The sequence below is a fragment of the Salmo salar genome, chromosome ssa20 (assembly GCF_905237065.1).
Source record: "Salmo salar chromosome ssa20, Ssal_v3.1, whole genome shotgun sequence".
NCBI lineage: Eukaryota > Metazoa > Chordata > Actinopteri > Salmoniformes > Salmonidae > Salmo > Salmo salar.
The window spans coordinates 18,099,141-18,120,285 of record NC_059461.1 but is presented as its reverse complement, the minus strand read 5'-3'; the positions used below and the strand labels follow the sequence as shown (position 1 = coordinate 18,120,285).

Genomic DNA, 21,145 nt, shown 5'->3' with positions numbered 1-21,145 from the left:
CAATGCTTCAACCTGTTTTACTACCTGTTATTCTTTGCCTTATAAAATTGAAGTGAAACACGGATTATTCATCACAGTAATTCAATTAACAAACCTATTCAGCCTCATATTGCATACAGTGTTTTCAGCTCACATAATCACAATTCTTGTGAAATAGTACATTGAGTTAAACAGGTCTTATCATATGCAATGAAAGTGAGACAGGAACGATACTCTGACAGGCCTCGCACGCACACACACACACACACACACACACGCACGCACGCACGCACGCACGCACGCACGCACGCACACACACACACACACACACATATACTATCGTTAAATCCCTTCCCAGTAAACAGCTCTGATACTCTTGCCACATACTGTGGAACAAATGGAAACCACAATCATTCCATGCTAAAATATCAGCAACAGACATCTCTGTCTGGAGCTCACATATCTGGCATCCCAGTCGCAACCTCTCTCTCTGTAATTCTGTCAGAGGGAAATCACTTGAAATCAAAGAATCTTGTTGTTGGCATTCAATGAAGGGACATGTGCTTTGAATTTGATGCATGACAGCACCAGCAAAGTATGTTTGACCAAGAAGAGGATGTACTGTAAGGTTTCTGTCTGTTGTTTGAGAATCTCATGGATTCCAAATGTTTTAAGTGTATTGGTAAAGGCCAATGGGACCAATTGAAATGAAGATACATCCAGCCTCACCGGCCCTCTATTATCAAAGTTTCCTGCAGGCACAGATCTGGGATCAGCGTGGTCTTACTCAATCGATCCTCAACCATTAGGAAGGGGAGAATGCATAACTGACCTTAGATCAGTGTTTAGTGGCATCAACCTACAGAAGGACCACTCTTCACCACAAGAGGGCATACATCCAATAACCACATCATCCCAAGCAATCGACTGACCATTGGTGCTCTTGGGAGTAGGAGTAGATGAGTTTCCCCTTGACACTGATTTAAGGTCAGGTTAGCATTTTCCTTCCTAATGGTTTAGGTATAGGATTGAGAGAGTAAGCTGATCCTAGATATATGCTTATGGGAAATTTCTACCCAGAACACGTTCTTGCTGCATTAGGAGACAAAGAATGTTAGATACATGACTGCATTTTCTTGACCCAGTGACACTGTGTGTGGAGGGACACAGAAACCAGAGCTACAGTAAAAAGAGGGGTATATATTGTAGATAGAAGCAGCAACAATGGCTTCCCTTGTGCTCTGATTTGACTATTGAAGATTTAATTAGAGATGGGCATGCTTTGACTGAGCCAGGTGTGGATCAGGGGAGATACGAAACCCGCCCAACATCAGTGGAGCAACCAAGTGGACATTGACACATCTAAACAAAGACAAGGAGGAGGAAACGGAATCTCAAGATGTGGTCGATTACAGGGAGAGATGGGAAAGAGGAACAGTCAGGTACAACAGTTGAACAGTTTGGAACTTTAATATTCATTCTAATTACTCAATAATGATTATTTTTAAATACAAATTGTATAACTTTGTCTCTACATTATATTCAAAGTCACTTTTTTTGGTTATGCTTTTACAATCAAACCAAGTGACATGAAAAAAAAATCTTAATTCCTTGATGTGACTGGTTTTACGAGACACCACCAATAAGCAATGCTATCAGCTATGTGTATCTGATTTGCCTTTCTTGAACCTTACTAGATGTAATCTGTGAAACGACCTTTTCATTTTATTTCATGCAAAGAACTGCCTTTGTGTAGAATAATAAACAGATGATTATCAATCAGGCATATTCTGGGCTACAGTCCAACTAAATGACATATAAACGCAAATTAGATGTTTTTTTTGTCAAATCAAATTCTCTAAAAGCATGAAAGCGTGAAACAGACAGAATAGAGGTTTTAGAGCCATGGTTCTCCATGCACAAGCATCTCTGGTAGTTAGAACTCTCATTTTGTCATAATGTCATGCGTCTGCCCTGTGATTGGCGGGCTCAAGTGTTTACAGATGAAATGAGGCCCCTGTGCTAATGAATAGGCCTCTGATTGCAGGATTCCTCTTTCAGAATTACAGCGTAGCTCCACTGATGAGCAATTACATCTACAGTACCTCTCGTCTCTGTTCTGCTGCGTATTCACATCACATCACTGCTCCTGCTATTCATCATCATACTGATCAGCAGCACTCAACAGCTCTCGCAACAGTCAACAGAAGTGTGCTGACGGGTGCTAAGAGAATCTTCATCTTCCTCCTCTTCCTCTTCCGAATACAACATTTATTTCTGAAGTCTCATTTTCATTCTCCGCCTGCTTTTTTTGCATGTGCATTTTTTTTTTCTGTTGTGAGAAACCCTCATCCATACAGCGTATCACAATGAAGTACAGAGAACAGCTAATGACAAAAACAAGAATAATGCTCACAGAAGGGCTTAGATTATCTAACATAGGTACTAATGATGAAATACTGTGGGCTAGTAAAAAGGCAAGTATATTTTTCTAGGAATGCCTCAGCTTGTTGACCTCGCTAAAAGGCTTCTCTCTGTCATTCCCCCCAGAGTATTCACACCGGATATCAAGAATAATACAGGGATTCCCAGTCATGCAAGTTCAACACAAAATATGGGGTGATTGTGGCTTTTTTTTAAGCATTAGAGAAATGTTGTTGTTGGAACACTATAGTTGTACTTTAACCTCGCATTTAAGGTTATTTCTGACATGTAGCGTTATTCATCAGTTGCTTTTGTGACAAGACAGAAGAAATGTCTTCATGAAGGAAGTTCAACCCCACTCTCTATTTTGAAACCCAAACTAGCTGGCTGAGGGCCAGTGGTTGAAAACCAGACCGCAACGGTCTATAGCAGAGCAGTGCTGAGAGAAACACTTCACTTTGAGGCCAAGAGCATCATGTTTATGGACATTGTGTCGAGTTCGTTTAAAAAAAAATACTGAACGGCATTACAGTCATTCGCATGTGCATTTTTGTCAAATATGGGAGAAATGTGAGAATCTTCTAAAAATGTAGACTGTACACAGTGGAGTCTAAATGCTAGAACATAAATAGCATAAGCTTAGATTCCTACAGTAGCACACAGTACTACACTAAGAACCATACAGATGTGAATTCAACATGAGGAGTAGCCTACCCCTGAGGAAAACTGAGGAAATAGCTAACACAAATGATTAACTTTGGCTCAAAGCCCACCCTCCACTTTGCAAAAATAAATATGAAACTTCAGCGTGAGTCAAAAATGTGTTTATTTATCAGGGTGACATCTTACAACTGTAAAGCAGTACTTGAGTTTGATTAATGATTGGCTACACTCACTACCCTATAATTCACTGGTAACATCTTGGAAGCATCATCCCGGCTGTGGCTGCTGAATTGTATTGTTCTGGCAGGGACCGGGGATCAGGCATCTGGAAGACTGGGGAGTAGACGTTTCCAAACAGCCTTTTAGCTTACAGAATATACCCCTGCCCTCTCAGACATAATTAGGGGAGAGTGGGGTAAGTTGAGACATTTTTTTTTTTTTTACATTCAGTATCACTTCAAGCTAAGTATTCTAACAAAGATATCTACATATATTTCAGGATGTGTATCCCTGGAAATAATCAGAATTCATGTAAACATACATTTTGAAAACATAGCTTTTCCAAAAAAAAGTGGTCTCTTGGTATGAGGTGAGTTGAGCATAGGGACAGGGTAGGTTGAGCCGACCTCGGGTTAAGTGCGTGATGTCCTGTGACAGTAGGTCGAAGTTTAATTCATGGAATGGGGGTGTGGTATATTGTATAATCTTAAATGTATGCCTACATTCAGATATAGATCTGTTCAATATCACTTACCCTTCCATTTCTTGACCAGTTGTCTGGGACGTTGTTCCGCTGTGCCAATTCATAGGCAAGTTCTCTGCATTTGAGGTTATTAAGCCCATGAAACTGGTCCATGAGATTCTTGATATGTTTAGCAAGCTCAGACTCCATGTCACTGTGTGTCTATGCAACTCTATCATAGCCTCTTTCGTATAGGTATGTCAAATGCAGAGTTCCAAAATCCCACGGCAAACAACAACCAGACACTGGCCAATGTACAAGCAAAGGTTCTTTATTATAAATTCAGCTTTAACAATGACAGTATCACTACATAAAAAAGGGGCTAGGATTCAGGGCTATAGGCTAACTATGAGCAAAGTTTACAGCAGCTGATTCACAGAGCGGTGGCCAATGTTGGTTCGTTCATTTGGTACTACCCGAGCAGGGTTCGTTCGGCTCTACCTCCTGAGCGGGGGTCATTAGTCAATGGCTAGTCTGGTAGTCAATGGCTGGTCTGGTAGTCAATGGCTAGTCTGGTAGTCACTGGCTGGTCTGGTACTCACTGGCTGGTCTGGTAGTCACTGGCTGGTCTGGTACTCAATGGCTGGTCTGGTAGTCAATGGCTGGTCTGGTAGTCAATGGCTGGTCTGGTAGTCAATGGCTGGTCTGGTAGTCAATGGCTGGTCACCGGCTGTCCCGCTCTCCGCACCAGCCCGGCAACGTGGTAGCATTGGTTGTAGCCTCTCGCTGCTGCATCGGGCGTGTCCCCTGTGTCTGTAGTCGCGGGGCACACAAAACATAGAATTACAACATGTACTGGCCAACAACTGGAGTCACCCATATGCTTTAAATAAGCACTTTCGTTAGTAGTGCGTCACACATTTCGAAAATAGCACTTTCCTTAGTGCTATTGATAGAGTTGTGATTTGCCTTTATCCCAAAGCAGGCGAGCAGATGCAACAAGGTGGCCATTTGTTGGTCGAGAAGTCTCTGGTCCAAATTGCGTGCCAAAAGTAAGTTCCGGTTCCTTTTAACTCTAGTTCTGGGGGCGTGTTTAGAAATTTGTTTGGGGAGGGAGGAGGTGATAAGGAATTGGCAACAGCTGTCTCAAATCAATGTAGTCCATGTCAATTTTGGGATCACAGCACACAATGCAAGCAAACAAGTAGTTCATGCAATTCGATTTCACACGTGAGAATGTCAGAAGTTAAGTAAAAGGCAATCGTTGTAAACAACACAGCAAAACGTGATTAAAAGGCACTTCTAAACAGGCATGTAATAACATAATAAGACCTGCGGATCCAAAATATAAAAATAATGGCAGTCTCCAGCAAGCGTCAACTAACCATTTGGCTCAACTTACCCCACTCTCCCCTAGAAATCAGTATCTGATTTCTAGTTTAATTACATATGATTAGGCCTACAAAGTATTTGATTTCTCTATTGCACTAAATTGTTTAATTAAAATGCATCTAAATAATAAAAATCAGTTTTGCTATTTCAGAAAAGGAATATATTTGCCCATAAATACAATAGACACTTTTTTTTACCACTGAGTGACACTCTTTCCTTAAGTCAAAAGCAATCCCTATCAACTTCTTATATTGGGTATGTAAATAGGTCTGTCTCCACACTGTGTTTAGGTGTTGACTATTACTTATGATCGTCCAGACTACAGCTGTAGGAATGTAACCAGTAACCTTAACATCTTAATTATCCTAACCATTTCGTTTTTTATTGCTCGTGACTTCAGATTTCCTCATGTGGTCCATGTATGCCCCAGGGAACCACTTCAAGGTTATTCACTTCTTTCCAAATATGACTAAAAAAGAACCCTTTTTTTATTGTTTAATGCAGATGTTGTTCAATCTGAGAGGTTTTAGATGTCAACGATAAGGACTGCAGTCAGGCACAGATAGACATTACCGAAACCTACACTTGCAATGCTTAGGTCCAGTTTGTGTGTGTTTGTAAGCCAGAGCTTAGTCCCAACCTAACCTCCAACCTCTGCCCATCTCGGTAGCATTTCTCTGGGATTTCTCCTTTCTTTCCTTTGTCCTCCACCTCATCTCTCTCTAGCCCCTCAGCCCTCAGCCCATCCTCAGTTAAAGTAGTTGTTTTAGGTTTCTCTGTATTGTGCTAAGGCTCAACAGGAGTCCCTGTGCAGTGTGTGTGCCATTTCCCCCCCGTCTGGCCTAGCTACACTCTCCATTGTAGCTAATCAGGTCAGACAGAACAGATGCTGTTACTGTACTGAGATTTGAAGCAAATTCACAGGCAGTGCTGCTGATCCGGTCTGAACACCACACAGTAGAGCCTGTCTGTGTGACTCCTTTCTTTGGCTTTTTACTTTAGCGCTAGCATTACTGTTCCATCACTGGTGTGCTAGCCCTTGACTTTTGGTAGAATTGTAGTTTTATTAATATACGTCTATTGTATTTCTATATTTGTGTCATACTTGTTCAGTTGGTGGTGTTTTAACATTGTGATGATGAGATGTTATGTTAGCCTCCATATTTGCTAACGGTTGATTGAGCTAAGAAAGAAGAGATGAGATTGAAAAATATTTTAGGGGACTTCAACAATGATATACAGTATGTAATCTATTGTGGCGACACTTCCAATTTTTCACCCCTCCTAGGGCAGTATTTCCCAACCCTAGTCGTTGGGTGCCCCCAACAGTTAAGTTGTAGCCCGGGACAAACACACATCATTCAACTCATTGAGGGCTTGATGATTAGTTGACAAGTTGAATCAGGTGTGCTTGTCCAGGGTTCTAATAAAAATGGGTACTGTTTTGGGGGTACTCAACGACCAGGATGGGAAACACTGCTCTAGGGTGTTCCGTTTCACTCTAGTAGTGGATCATTTTGATTGGATACATCCATGGTGGCTCTGCCCTATACACAGATATTTTGAGCCTGTCCATCGGTGACACAGCCCAGCTCACCTGGGGATTCTCATATCCTCTACTCAAGATCAAAGAACTGATGCTGGAGCGGGTGCCCAAAGGTCACGATATCGAAGGCATGATGGCCCATGCTCACGCCATTGGAGAGAAGGTCAGCGCTCACACGGCCGTAATGATAAATATATGGAATCAGCCAGTCAGTAACTGTGTACCATTATAGCTTACAATACACACAATTATTGTTTACATTTGTGTAGACCTATTCCATAAACGTCTCATGTATGCGCTCTGCTGTGCTCCTCAACATTTTGCTTTCACAATTACATTCGATCCGTCTTCGCTTTCCTGCGATGGGACACTTACATATGGGTACCTATGTGCTTTAGTATCTAACTTTAAAGTAAATATGTTCCTTCCTGCTACTCCTCAGGTGAGAAAGAAGAACCTGGAAAATGCTCGCTTCATGCTGGAGATTGATAATGCCAAGCTGGCCGCCGATGACTTCAGGGTCAAGTGAGTGCCAACTTATAGGGGCTTTTCTTTTACCTCCCAGTCTGAGAAATTCACATGGGAGTGCTAAACTGCATTGCACTTTGGATAAATGACCTCTCTGTCATGCTGAGAAAAAAAGAGCCTGTTCCCACAGCGCTCACAGACAGAAAGGAGGCCATCAGTTCACACTGGCCATGATAGGAGAGGAGACATCATCCATTTCAGAGGTATCTGCAGTTGGCAAGGTGAAGCACAAGTCAAAAGGCACCAGAGTACAGTCTGTGTCGAGGTCTGTAAGTATTAATAATGTACTGATTTTATACAGTCAAATGTTGGAATGCAGCAATGTTCACAGTATGTGGCGATTTATCTGTTTACCAAGGTGGGAGGCTGAGGCCCCACTGTGCCAGTCTGTAGAAAGGGACTGTCTTGCTCTGAGGAAGGCCAAGTCAGACCACGTCCAAATCATAGCTACCCTCAGAGGAAATCTGGACAGCCTGAAGGAGGACCTCTACTTCCTCAAGAAGAATCATGATGAGGTGAGAGCTCCGCTGCATGGGTCAAAGGTCAAGTCATAACAGGGCCACCTATTACTGATGAGTATTTACACATCAACCTAATCACCTCAAACATTGTCAAACAGTTTTTGGTTCAGTGGAGGGTCGCTGCAGGAAACAGAGTTGGATTCTGGATTGTCCCATTGCACATACTCTTAAATATGAATTACATCCTCAAAAAAACATAAGGATTCATATGGTATTTCCCTAAGGCATATTTTTTACCTTACAATTATGTTTATTATTATAGACAAATGGTGATTTTTGTAACAGAGGTATTTGTGTTAAAATGTAAAAATATTTCAATTTGGTACAGTTTCTCTCCCTCAGGCATGTTGAATGTCACTGAAATATGATTGTGAGTAAAATTACCCTGTACTCTCTGTAGTCTCTGTCTGTAGATACCATGGTCAAACTAGTGCACATACACACACAAACACATCAAGCAAGCTCCACTAGTCACAGAGAGTGTGTTAAGACAGCCATGCGTGGTGTCCAGAATGTGGCCAACTACGCATGTGCCTTAGTAGAAGGGATATCTCACATGCACATATACACACACACACACACACACACATACACACGATTACATCTGAACAGTTGGATACCTCTTTTAAGGCAGCTCACCACCTGGCAGCCTCCCCATAGAACCAGCAACAACACACTGACATGAACTACCGGCTGAACTATCTGGGCGTTAGTGTGTAGACATTGATTTGGACCGATCAGTATCAACCATTACAGTTTTAAAACTCCAGGCCCACTGAATGTGTCTCTCACCATCAGGGTTGGGTTTATTTTCACTTGTAATTCCAGTTGAATTCCTGAGGTGCCTGAATTGAAATGGAGTTGACCTCAACCATGCTCTCATGTGCCTGTAGGAAATGGGCTCCATGAAGGCCTGTATGACCAACGAGCAGGTGGACGTGGATGCAGCCCAGGGCCCAGATCTTGAGGCCATAATGGCTGAGCTGCGGATCCAGTATGAGGGCATTGCTCGTAAGAACAAGGGGGACTCAGAGATCTGGTACCTGAAGAAGGTCAGTGAGAAGTCTGGCATGGTAATGATAAGGATCTCCGCTGAGCTCAGTAGCATATCACTCTTAAGACTGAGTAGAAGTATTCTACAGTATATTGTCTGTATTTGTGTACATTGTACTGTATGTGGGTAGATGTACTCATGACTGCTTTGTGTATGCAACACTGCTGGTGCAATGGAATACTTCAGTGTCAGCCTGATTGTTTACTGCTTATACACTTATGATGAACGTGTGTGTTTTGCCGCTGGAGTCAGTGCAGTTGGAAGTAAAGGAGAGCGGAGAGGCGCTGCACTGTGCTCAGAGCGAGCTCAGCGAGAGATGCCGCTTCCTACAGGCTCTGGAGGGGGAACTGGATAGTCTGCGCGAGCAGGTACTGCAGCTCTCCTCCAGCTATCCAAACGCCCCCTTCTGTCCATACACGCCCACTTTCAGTCCAAACACATACCCTTTAGCTGTTCAGACACACATCCTTTCTGTCTAGACATACACTACCGGTCAAAAGTTTAGGAACACCTACTCATTCAAGGGTTTTTCTTTATTTGTACTATTTTCTACATTGTAGAACAATAGTGAAGACATCACAACAATGGAATAACACATATTAAACAAATCAAAACATATTTTATATTTGAGATTCTAAAAATAGCCACCCTTTGACAGCTTTGCACACTCTTGGATTTCTCTCAACCAGCTTCACCTGGAATGCTTTTCCAACAGTCTTGAAGGAGTTCCCACATGCTGAGCACTTGTTGGCTGCTTTTCCTTCACTCTGCTGTCCGACTCATCCCAAACCATCTCAATTTGGTTGAGGTCGGGGGATTGTCGAGGCCAGGTCATCTGATGCAGCACTCCATCACTTTCCTTCTTGGTAAAATAGCCCTTAAACAGCCTGGGGCTGTGTTGGGTCATGTTGTCCTGTTGAAAAACAAATGACAGTCCCACTAAGCCCAAACCAGATGGAATGGCGACGGGATGGGATGCTGTGGTAGCCATGCTGGTTAACTGTGCCTCGAATTCTAAATTAATCACAGACAGTGTCACCAGCGAAGCACCCCCACCCCATAACACCTCCTCCTCCATGCTTTACGGTGGGAAATACACATGCGGAGATCATCAGTTCACCCACATCGCGTCTCACAAAGACACAGCGGTTGGAACCAAAAATCTCAAATTTCGACTCCAGACCAAAGGACAAATTTCCACTGGTCTAATGTCCATTGCTTGTGTTTCTTGGCCCAAGCAAGTCTCTTCTTCTTATTGGTCCTTTTGTAGTGGTTTCTTTGCAGCAATTCGACCATGAAGGCCTGATTCACGCAGTCTCCTCTGAACAGTTGATGTTGAGATGTGTCTGTTACTTGAATTCATTTATTTGGGCTGCAATTTCTAAGGCTGGTAACTCTGATGAACTTATCCTCTGCAGCAGAGGTAACTCTGGGTCTTCCTTTCCTCTGGCGGTCCTCATCAGTTTCATCATAGCGCTTGATGGGTTTTCAGACTGCACTTCAAGAAACTTTCAAAGTTCTTAAAATTTTCCAGATTGACTGACCTTCATGTCTTAAAGTAATGATGGACTGTTGTTTATCTGTGCTTATTTGAGCTGTTCTTGCCATAATATGGACATGGTCTTTTACCAAATATGGCTATCTTCTGTATACCACCCTACCTTGTCACAACACAACTGAATGGCTTAAACGCACAAATTAACTTTTAACAAGGCACACATTTACATTACATTTTAGTCATTTAGCAGACGCTCTTATCCAGAGCGACTTACAGTAGTGAATGCATACATTTCATACATTTTTTTCTCCGTACTGGTCCCCCTTGTGAATCGAACCCACAACCCTGGCGTTGCAAACACCATGCTCTACCAACTGAGTCACACGGGACCACACCTGTTAACTAAAATGCATTCCAGGTGACTACCTCATGAAGCTTGTTGAGGGAATGCCAAGAATGTGCAAAACTGTCATCAAGGCAAAGGGTTGCTACTTTGAATAATCTCAAATATAAAATATATTTAGATTTAACACTTTTTGGTTACTACATGATTCCATAAGTGTTATTTCATAGTTTTGATGCCTTCACTATTATTCTACAATGTAGAAAATAGTACAAATAAAGGAAAAACCCTGGAATGAGTAGGTGTGTCCAAACTTTTGACTGGTACTGTATATACTAGGCAGTGTCAGAGGAAGGCCTCTTCCCTTCTGTTTTTACAATGCTGCTACTCGCTGTTTATTATCTATGCATAGTCACCCCTACCTACATGTACAAACTAACCCTGCACATTTACTTGGTACCAGTACCCCCTGCATATAGCCTCGTTATTTTATTGTTACTTTTATTTATTTTTTATTATTTTGTTTTATTTAGTAAATATTTTCTTAACTCAATTTTTTTTAACTGCATTTAAAAAAAAACATTTTTGATTATTTATTGAATATCCGAAAAATACAATATACTTGCAGTGAAGCCGCTCGTCAACTACATCATACCAGTCATCCAATTCAGAGCGTTCCAATTCAGAGCGTTCCAATTCAGAGCGTTCCCATTCAGAGCGTTCCCATTCAGAGCGACACACAGAAGCATCCAAGGTCAATGCCCTGCTCAAGGGCACGTTGACAAATCTACCAACGTGAACCCGAACCCTCCAAGATCCCCAATAGCTGTCACTCAACCATTCGAGACCCCCCCCCCCCACAGTCCCCACAAGAAGAAAAATAAAAAATACAATTAATTCCATTCCCCACCCCAAGAACCCCCCAATGCACCAGCAACGAAGAGAATGAACTAAAGAGAAAAAAGGAAAAGACAGAAGAAAACAGCAAACAACAATGCAAAAATAATAAAATAAAATAATACATTTAAAACAAAGGACATCAAGGACAACTAAAATCATAACAGCAATGCCAACTGTATATGTTTGTGTGCATGTCTGGCACTATGCACAGCATCAGCCTCAGGAAAACCGGCATTAGTTGAAAAACACTGCCCCTCAGTGTCATTCAAACTGACTTTTTATTGTTTAATTTTGACTTAAAAAATACTATTTTCAACTTATCTTTGACCATCATTCTATCTCCCACACAGCAACTCCACTCCCACTTGTCTCCAATTCCACATCCCAACCCTCAGCTTCCCTCAGCCCATCCCATCTATCTCTGCTGGCCACCCACTTCCTGTTTCAACCCATCCCAACCCTCAGCTTCCCTCAGCCCATCCCATCTATCTCTGCTGGCCACCCACTTCGGGTTTCTACGCAACACATATCTTTCAACATGCTGTGATGTTAAACGTACAATTTCAATCTATCTAATCGAATAGAATCCACAGATTGCGAGTTGAAGATAAATACTTTCACTAAGAGTATTAGTATATTAGTAATTGACTGGCCCGGTCTCTCCAGATCTCCTAACAGTACTATTTCTAGGGTCAATTTAAGATCAATGCTATGCATTTTCAGCCATTCCTGAATCTGAGACCAGAAACAGGCTACCTGAGGGCAATACCAAAATAAATGGTCTATTGATTCTGTATCCTCACAACAAAATCTGCAGAGCTTTGATGACTTTATGCCCCAAATATTCAACATTTTGTTGGTGGCAAGAATTCTATATAATAATTTTAGTTCAAAAGCACGAAGTCTTGAATCTTGCGTTGTTTTATATATCTGTCACGGTTGTCGTCGGTAGAAATGGACCAAAACGCAGCAGGCATGCGGTTGTTCATTTTGAACATTTATTCCATCCAAAATGAACACAAAAATAACAACAGAACTCACGAGAATAAACGAACAACCAACAGTCTGGCAAAGCATAGGCTCAACACAGAACAATCACCCACCAACACACCCTAATATATGGGACTCTCAATCAAAGGCAGATAGACAACACCTGCCTTCAACTGAGAGTCCCAACCCCAATTAACCAAACATAGAAACACACACACTAGACTAACCATAGAATACAAACACATAGACCATCAACCAAAAACCTGGAAATACTAAATCAAACACCCTTTACACAAACACACCACCCCGAACCACATAAAACAAATACCCTCTGCCACGTCCTGACCAAACTACAAAAACAATTAACCTTATACTGGCCAGGACGTGACAATATCAACTCATACACCCTGTACCATGGAATCAGTACATCAAAAATCTCTTCCCAACTATTTTCCAATCTGTATGGCACAGTTGTCAACATCCTGGTCCTCAAATGAAACTGGTATACTTTCCTATTTATGCTATTTTTATTCCTCTGCCAGTTTTGATCCTTTATATTGGACAGACAGACCAGTTCCCTACCTCCTCCCACTGCCACCTGCCTCCTCCATTTTTGGGGTAATGCTGTAATCAATTGGTTGTACTCTTGGATTGAGCAGACCTTCCCGTACAATTCTGATAACTCCATGAAGGACATAACTCTACCATTCCAATTTACAATATAATTTAAGAACAAAATACCCTTTTCAAACATCTTTCCCATAAATACAGGTATTTTATCAACCAGCACATATCAACCAGCTTTTAGTATATTAAAAAAATACTTGATATACCTCTACCGGTATGCCATCAAGCCCTGGGGTTTTTCCAGAATGAAATAATTTAATAGCCTCAAAGTTCTTCCTCTGTAATTTGGCCTTCGCACTGACCTTTCTGTACATTTGTTAATTTTCAATTTGTTATATTATTTGGAAAGAATTCCTTACCACAATCTTCATTCAGTGGGAGAGGGTGAGACGGATAAGAGAACATCTACCTAAAATAATTAGCTTCCTCTTTTAAAATATCATTCGGAGAATTATAGATGACTCCGTCTTCAGTAACAAGTTTCTGCAAATTCTTTTTGTTAGCGTTCCTGTATTGGAGATTCAGGAAGAATTTTGTGCATTTTTCTCCATATTCCATCCAGTTTGCTTTATTTTTGTAATAGATTACATTAGATCGTTCTTGAATAAGTTCCTCAAGTTCTTTTTGTTTTTCCTCTAACTTATTTTGTATCTCTGTATTATCATTTTTATTGCTATCTACCTGTACTATTAGTTCATGGATTTCCCTTGATAGTCTTGTCTCTTTAGCCAGAAACTGCTTTTTTATTATTGATGAATATTGAATTGAATGACCCCTGAAGGTACATGTAAAGGTATCCCAAACAATAAGGGATTTGCTGAACCTATATTATACTGGAAAAATTCTGTTATAAATTCTTTTGCCTTATTTTTTAACTAAGTTGTCCTCCAGTAAACTTGGATTAAATTTCCAATATCCCCGTCAATGTGGAAAATCTATAAGAGTTATGTGAATGCCAATTAGATGATGATCCGATCGCATTCTGTCTCCTATTAAGACTTTTTTAACCTTTGATGCAAGAGAGAAAGAGACAAGAAAGTATTCAAGACGACTAGCTTGATTAAGTCTCCTCCATGTATATCTCACTAGGTCAAGATTTTTTATTCTCCAAATATCCACTATTTCTAATGTATCCATAATATTTGTGATTTCCTTAAGTGATGGTGATAGTTTGTGGCGTGATTACCTTTACAGTCCATTGAGGTACTTAACACTGTGTTATAGTCTCCTACCATAATGATTAGATCCTTTGTTGCCTGTAAATTCATTAAGTTGGTATAAATGTTTTCGAAGAAGTATGGATCATCCTGATTTGGACCATATAGATTAACGAGCCAAATCTCTTTTTCGTCCACTTTCATATTCAAAAGGATCCACCTTCCTTGTGAATCATTCCTGACTATTTGCACATTCAGATCAACATTTTTGTTAATTAATATCATCACACCCTTTGAGTTCCTTTGTCCATTACAGAAAATTATTTCACCACCCCATTCCTTTTTCCACAGAACTTCATCTAAGGATGTAGAGTGAGTTTCCTGTAAACAGTATATGTTATATAACTTTTCTTTTAGCCACGTAAAGACTGATCTTCTTTTTTTATAATCTGCTAAACCATTACAATTATAACTGGCTATACTTATTTCACCCCTTACCATAACTAGATACTATTCTCAGTCTAAATTGACCATAATTAGTGCTTGTAAAGTTACTGCCATCAGAGGCATTATGACGGTCAAAACTAGAGCTTTCAAATGTCTGATATTTAGAATTCAAAAAATGGGTTCTAGCAGTATTTGTTTTATTCCCTTGCCTGTTTGCCTGTGAGCCAATGCCACAGATGTTAGAAAATTGAGACAAGATATTATGTGTGTAGTAAATCTGAATAGGGTGATGTGTATGATTTTGGATGTGATTTAGTGAGTGTGTACGATGACTGTATAAGAGTAAGACTATAATGTGTGAAGTCCAAATAAATAATAACTCTGCCAGTTTGCATGGTTGAGTGTCTGTGTGTAACATGTAGTGCGTATGTCCTTAATATTCGTGATGATAATTGTAATCCATATTGTATCACCATCATAGTTGCATCATAATTACCTTTAACATCATTGAAAAACACATCCCAGCATTTCCATAGCAACTGAGTTGAGTTTATTTCATTTTTTTACAGGGACAGTGCACATTAATCAACGTTTCAGTATAAGTGCCGGTTTTAGCCAGCCGGCTAATTTTCAACCGCAGTCCCTGGGCAGGTTATTAAAAACAATTACAATACAGACAATCATTGCGCAGTGAGCACACGCAGAGTAACATAGGACAAAAAGCAACAAGACAAAATCCATAAAAGCAACAAAGTGTTTCCACACCTCACAAGCTACAGACAACAGACAACATGGAAAGCGGCAATACACAGCTAGGGATTATGTTCACAAATCTGATTGACCTTTAGCCATGTCTTCATGTTTTTTGTGAAAGTGTGATATGTGGTGCAGTTATGTGTGTCTGTTGGCAGGGTATTCCAGACATGGGAAGCTCTCACAGAGAAAGCGGATTTACTAAAGGTGCTTTTCCTTAAGGGAAGTATACAGTCACCTCTCATGGCAGACCTTTGGGTTTTCTGTTTAACAAAAATACTGAGTGGAGGGGGAGCCAGGCCATTTAGGATCTTGAATACAAGACATGCGTCAGTGTACTGCACAAGATTTTCCCAACTCAGGAGCTCATGCTTTCTGAGGATGTAACAGTGAGGATGGTTATTGGGCTTTCTATCAAGCACTTTGAAAGCCTGTTTGTAGACAGACTGAATAGGTTTTAATGTTGTACAGCAAGCTTGGGCCCAACTAGTCAAGCAATATGCTAAGTGGGGGAGTATCATAGATTTGAAGTAGTCAAACAATTTCGTATAAATCGGAAATTAGCTAGATTGAATTTGGTTATTTGAATTACCTTTTTCACCTGCTTTTTAAAAGAGAAGTTGGAATCAAGTATGATGCCAAGGTACTTAAAATCAGTTACCACCTAGATCTTCTCCTCTGACACATAGACATCTGGCTCAGTAGCATCTGTTGCCCTCTTTGTGAAGAACATGCAGACAGTTTTTTTCACATTGACATGCAAACACAAGTCACTGAGCCACTTTAAAACCTGGACCATTACAGTAGTGAGTTCTTGTGCAGCTTGTTGTTTGCTCTCTGCATGCATATATATATATCACTGTATTATCTGCATATATTTGAACTTCAGACCCAGTACAGACAGAAGGCAGATCATTACTGTACAGGCTGAACAGGAGGGGCCCCAGTATTGACCCTTGGGGCACGCCCACATCATAGCTAAGTGTGGGCGACAGCTCATTGCTCACTCTGACACACTGAGTTCTGCCTTCAAGGTATGATTTCATCCATCTCAAGGCATCGGGGGAAAAGTTGAACTTGGACAATTATTGTGATGAGAATCTCATGGTTAACAGTATAAAAAGCCTTCCTTAGGTCCACAAACACAGCCCCAACAACGCCCCCTTTGTCCATCTTGGACTTCATATTTTCCAGAAGAAAGCAGTTGGCTGTTTCTGTGGAGTGTTTTGCTCTGAGGTCAAACTGCATGGAGTGTAATGTGAAGGGGCTGTTGTTGAGGTGGGCAATCAGTTGTTCTGCTACACACTTTTCAACAACCTTCGACACCACAGGTAGTATACTAATGGGCCTGTTGTTACTCACGTCAGCAGGGTCGCCCGATTTAAAGATGGCCGTTATGATTTCCGACTTCCATACCCTTGGAAACACCCCCAGACCAATAGATGTGTTGGTGACCTTAGTAATGGGGCCAATGAGTGACTCTTTGTAGTTGTTAAGAAAGGTAGAGTCCAGCCCAAACACATCTTAGGCTTTAGAGTTCTTTATTGAGCTAATCACCTTGTTCACCTTTGACTCAGAAACCTCCCTTATGATGAAGACAGGTTGAGTGTCATTTACTAGCACTGAGCCCAAGAAACCAGTGGAGGGGTTCTGTGTCAGTACCTTGACAGAGTCAATAAAGTAGGAATTGAAGGCTATTTCTATGTTAGATTGTTATTCACCATGATTTCTAGTGTTTTTGCGGTGTTACTATGGTCTTTCCCTGTTAACTTTTTTAGATTCTCCCAGATCAATTTAGAATTTCCCATTGCTTCACCAATTATGTTAATAAAAAAGTTTGCCTTGGCCTGTCTGATTTCTTTCATCACCTTATTTCTCAACATGGTAAACCTATGTCTGTCATGCTCTAATTTGGATTTTAGGGCTGTTTTTAGAGCATAATCTCGTTCTTTCATCAATTTCCAGATTTCTCCATTTAGGCAAGGAAGAGTGCTCTTTTGGCCAGGTTTGGATTTGATTTTCTTTAGGAAACCATTTATTGTAGTCTGGATTGTGGATAGAAAAACCTGACTATCAGCTTCCACATCTGTATAGGACAAGAGATCATTCCAGTTAATTCCCTTAATTGCATTTTAAAAATAATTTAATTCACTCTTAGGTATTCTTAGTTGATCAGGCTTTCTAACAGTAGAGAGGTTAAACCTGTTCTTAGAAAGCTTTCTGACTATAAGTGTCAGATTATGATCAGATAGCCCAGTTACCATATTGAACTGGGCTATCTGAACTGGGCTATTTGTCACTCTCTCTGGTTTATTACTGAACACCAAATCAATCTGTGTTTTAAAGCAACAAGTCACCCTGGTTGGCCCTTTAACTAGCTGTGTAAGGTCAAAGGTATTAGTGATCCGTTTAAGGGTTTTCCTACAAGTCTTGTCTTCATAATTAATGTTAAAATCTCCCATTAAGATGACCTCTTTCCAAAATCACATTCCCTAAGCATGTTATTAAACTGATCAAAAAACACACTTTTGGTGGGTAAATAAGGGTAAAATAAATTTGGGGAGACAGTGTAACGTTCAGGCAAATACATTCTAGTTCATTATCACATGACCACTCAATTTGTTTACATCGGATATGTTCTTTAATGTAAATCATCAGACCCCCTCCTCTTCCTTCAATCCTATCTCTCCTGAAAACATTGTAGCCAGGCACAAAGCAGCATATGGAGAGTTTTTATGGAGCCATGTCTCTGAAAGGCAGAGGAAGTCAAGGTTGGAGTCTGTGAGAAGATGTTGAATTTGATCACTTTTTGGAATGACACTACGAATGTTCAAGTGCCCCCCTAGTAGTCCCTTGGGCTTAGCTCGTGGGTCCCAGATGACTCGAGAGTGATTGACACATTGAAAAAAGTTACATTTTCTGTGTTTTCTGACGGCTGGGTTTAGGCTGTTTTGATTAGGCGCAGTTCGGTAGCGCAATTAACAATTCCTCCCGCTGTCACGGCTGTCGTAAGAAGAAGCGGACCAAAGTGCAGCATGTGTGTCGTTCCACATTTTATTTACACTGTGAAACTATGCGATACATAAACATAAACTAAAGAACAAAACAACAAACCGTGATGCAGAGTTGAAACATACACTACTCAAAAAACAATCTCCCACAAATCCAGGTGGAAAAAACCCTACTTAAGTATGATCTCCAATTAGAGACAACGAGGACCAGCTGCCTCTAATTGGAGATCATCCCAAACAAAACCCAACATAGAAATACAAAACTAGAACCTGACAACATAGAAAAACTAAACTAGAAAAAATCCTGTCACGCCCTTACCTACTCTACCATAGAAAATAACAGCTTTCTAAGGTCAGGACGTGACACCCGCTTGCACTGGATGTGGGGAACTATTTAAAACAGCTTGCGTACCAGAAGCAAAGTCAGGGATCGCATATAGCGGCTTGGGTATGTTTGAAGAGTCAAATTCCATCCTGGAGCCGGGTGAGTCAAGAGAAACCATGAGACCATAGCACTCACCCACTTCTGCAGCGGCGACGATCAGTGGACGAGGCCATCCACTGCTTTCCACTCCAGTGAGTATCGCTGGCTCGGTGATGTTAGGCCCAGGGTTGAGCTGCACATCCCCGTAGAGCAGGAGGGTAGAGAACAGGTAGTTTAACAGTTTCCGATAAATGTTGGACTTGTGTTTGTTACGCCTAAGCAGGTCAGTGGAATAGGGAGCGAGGTAGACTTGGCCATTATTCAGAACATTATGGTATGCTGTGTACTGTCCGCTCCCGTGGAACGGTGAACCAATGTGTTTGGTGTTGATATTCTCTGGCAGTAGATTGATTGTGTCATCCCAGCAAGGACGCACTGAGATTATCAGTAGAGCAGCTTCATAACTGACAATCATGGAAATGTACTGGAGATAAAATACATAATTGCGCTTTAAATCTTTGCATGAGTTATTTAGCTGGGGTCGGCGTACGCCTGATGTTTTAGATAAAATAACAGCATTCATATGAGAAGCGGCAACTGCCGCACCACCCTCCCTTCCGTCTGCCATTTTCTTTATCAGGACAAGTGACATTTCACATGATCATGAAAGAGATCTTGCATTACTCTAGAGACGGCTTCACTACAGTACAATTGTATTCCTGTAACGCCCTGGCCATAGAGAGGGGTTTTTGTTCTTTATTTTGGTTAGGCCAGGGTGTTACATTGGGTGGGCGTTCTATGTTCCTTTTTATATTTTTTTGTATTTCTTTGTTTTGGGCCGTGTGTGGCTCCCAATCAGGCACAGCTGAAGCTCGTTGTTGCTGATTGGGAGTCACACATAAGGAGCATGTTTTTCCTTTGGGTTTTGTGGGTAATTGTTTCTGTTCAGTGTGTTTCCTGTCAGTACTGTTTGGCTGTCGGTTTTCCTGTTTTTTGTATAGTGTTCTCTTTGTTTGAATTAAATGTCAAGATGAACACTAACTCCGCTGCACCTTGGTCTTCTTCCGACGACAGCCCTTACAATTCCGTACAATATGTTATTATTCTCCAATGCCCCTATTCTGATATCTTCCCCTTGCTTGTTGTAAACATATATAAACTTCTAGACAAATACATAAAAAATATAGACAAACAATAAACACATTAAATTATAAAACAGTTCTCGACAATAGAGAGAGGGGGAGAGAAGAGAAAAGAGAGAAAAGGAGAGTGAGAGAAGAGAGCGAGATCAGGTGTGTGTGTGTGTGTATGTATAAGTCCGCATGTGTAAGCAAGCATGTAATTGAGTATGTGTGTTCATATCCACTTCATAATGTTCAGATATTTTTACAGTTCCCATACTTCTTTTTTTCGTAACCTGAAGTCCCTGTAGAATTTAGTACAGCCATGGTGTTTTGGAGCTGTCTCGGAATAGCTGTCCATCTATAAAGAGTTTGTCCATAATGATAAAGGCACGCTTACCCTTCTCCCTTTGTTGTCTTTGTATCGGATACAGTCTCTTATGACGTTCGTTTATCTCCCTTGGAAATTGGTCATTGAGACCGAATTTGGTCCCTTTAACCTCTCTGAGGTATGTGGGATGCTAGCGTGGGACACACTATTCGCTCACCCACGGGACACACTATTCAACAGCCAGTGAAATAGCAGGGCGCCAAATTCAAAACAACAAAAATCTCATAATTCAAATTTCTCAAACATATAACTATTATATCCCATTTTAAAGAAACACTTCTCATTAACCTGTTGGGGCTAGGGGGCAGTATTTGCACGGCCGGATAAAAAACGTACCCGATTTAAACTGCTTACTACTCTTGCCCAGAAATGAGAATATGCATATAATTAGTCGATTTTGATACAAAACACTCTAAAGTTTCTAAAACTGTTTGAATGGTGTCTGTGAGTATAACAGAACTCATATGGCAGGCCAAAACCTGAGAAGATTCCATCCAGGAAGTGCCCTGTCTGACAATTTGTTCTCCTTCTAGGGCATCTCTATCTGCTGTAACGTGACATTTTCTAAGGCTTCCATTGGCTCTCAGAAGGCGTCAGAAAGTGGAATGACGTCTCTCCAGTCTCTGGGCGAAAAACAGCAGGAGTTTTTGTGAGTGGTCCGGCTGAGAACAGTGACACTGGAGATGCGCGTTCA

At 41.0% G+C, this 21,145-nt stretch overlaps 1 protein-coding gene across 1 annotated transcript; it reads right to left on the bottom strand.

Moving 5' to 3' along the window:
- Positions 1–4,063: 4,063 nt before the first annotated feature.
- On the bottom strand, positions 4,064–19,665 carry LOC123729135 (uncharacterized). Its single transcript, XM_045703016.1, has 2 exons — positions 19,036–19,665; positions 4,064–4,561 (listed from the first exon to the last, which is right to left on the bottom strand). The coding sequence occupies exons 1-2, from the start codon at positions 19,589–19,591 to the stop codon at positions 4,461–4,463; spliced, it is 657 nt and encodes a 218-aa protein (XP_045558972.1). The 5' UTR covers positions 19,592–19,665; the 3' UTR covers positions 4,064–4,460.
- Positions 19,666–21,145: the final 1,480 nt, after the last annotated feature.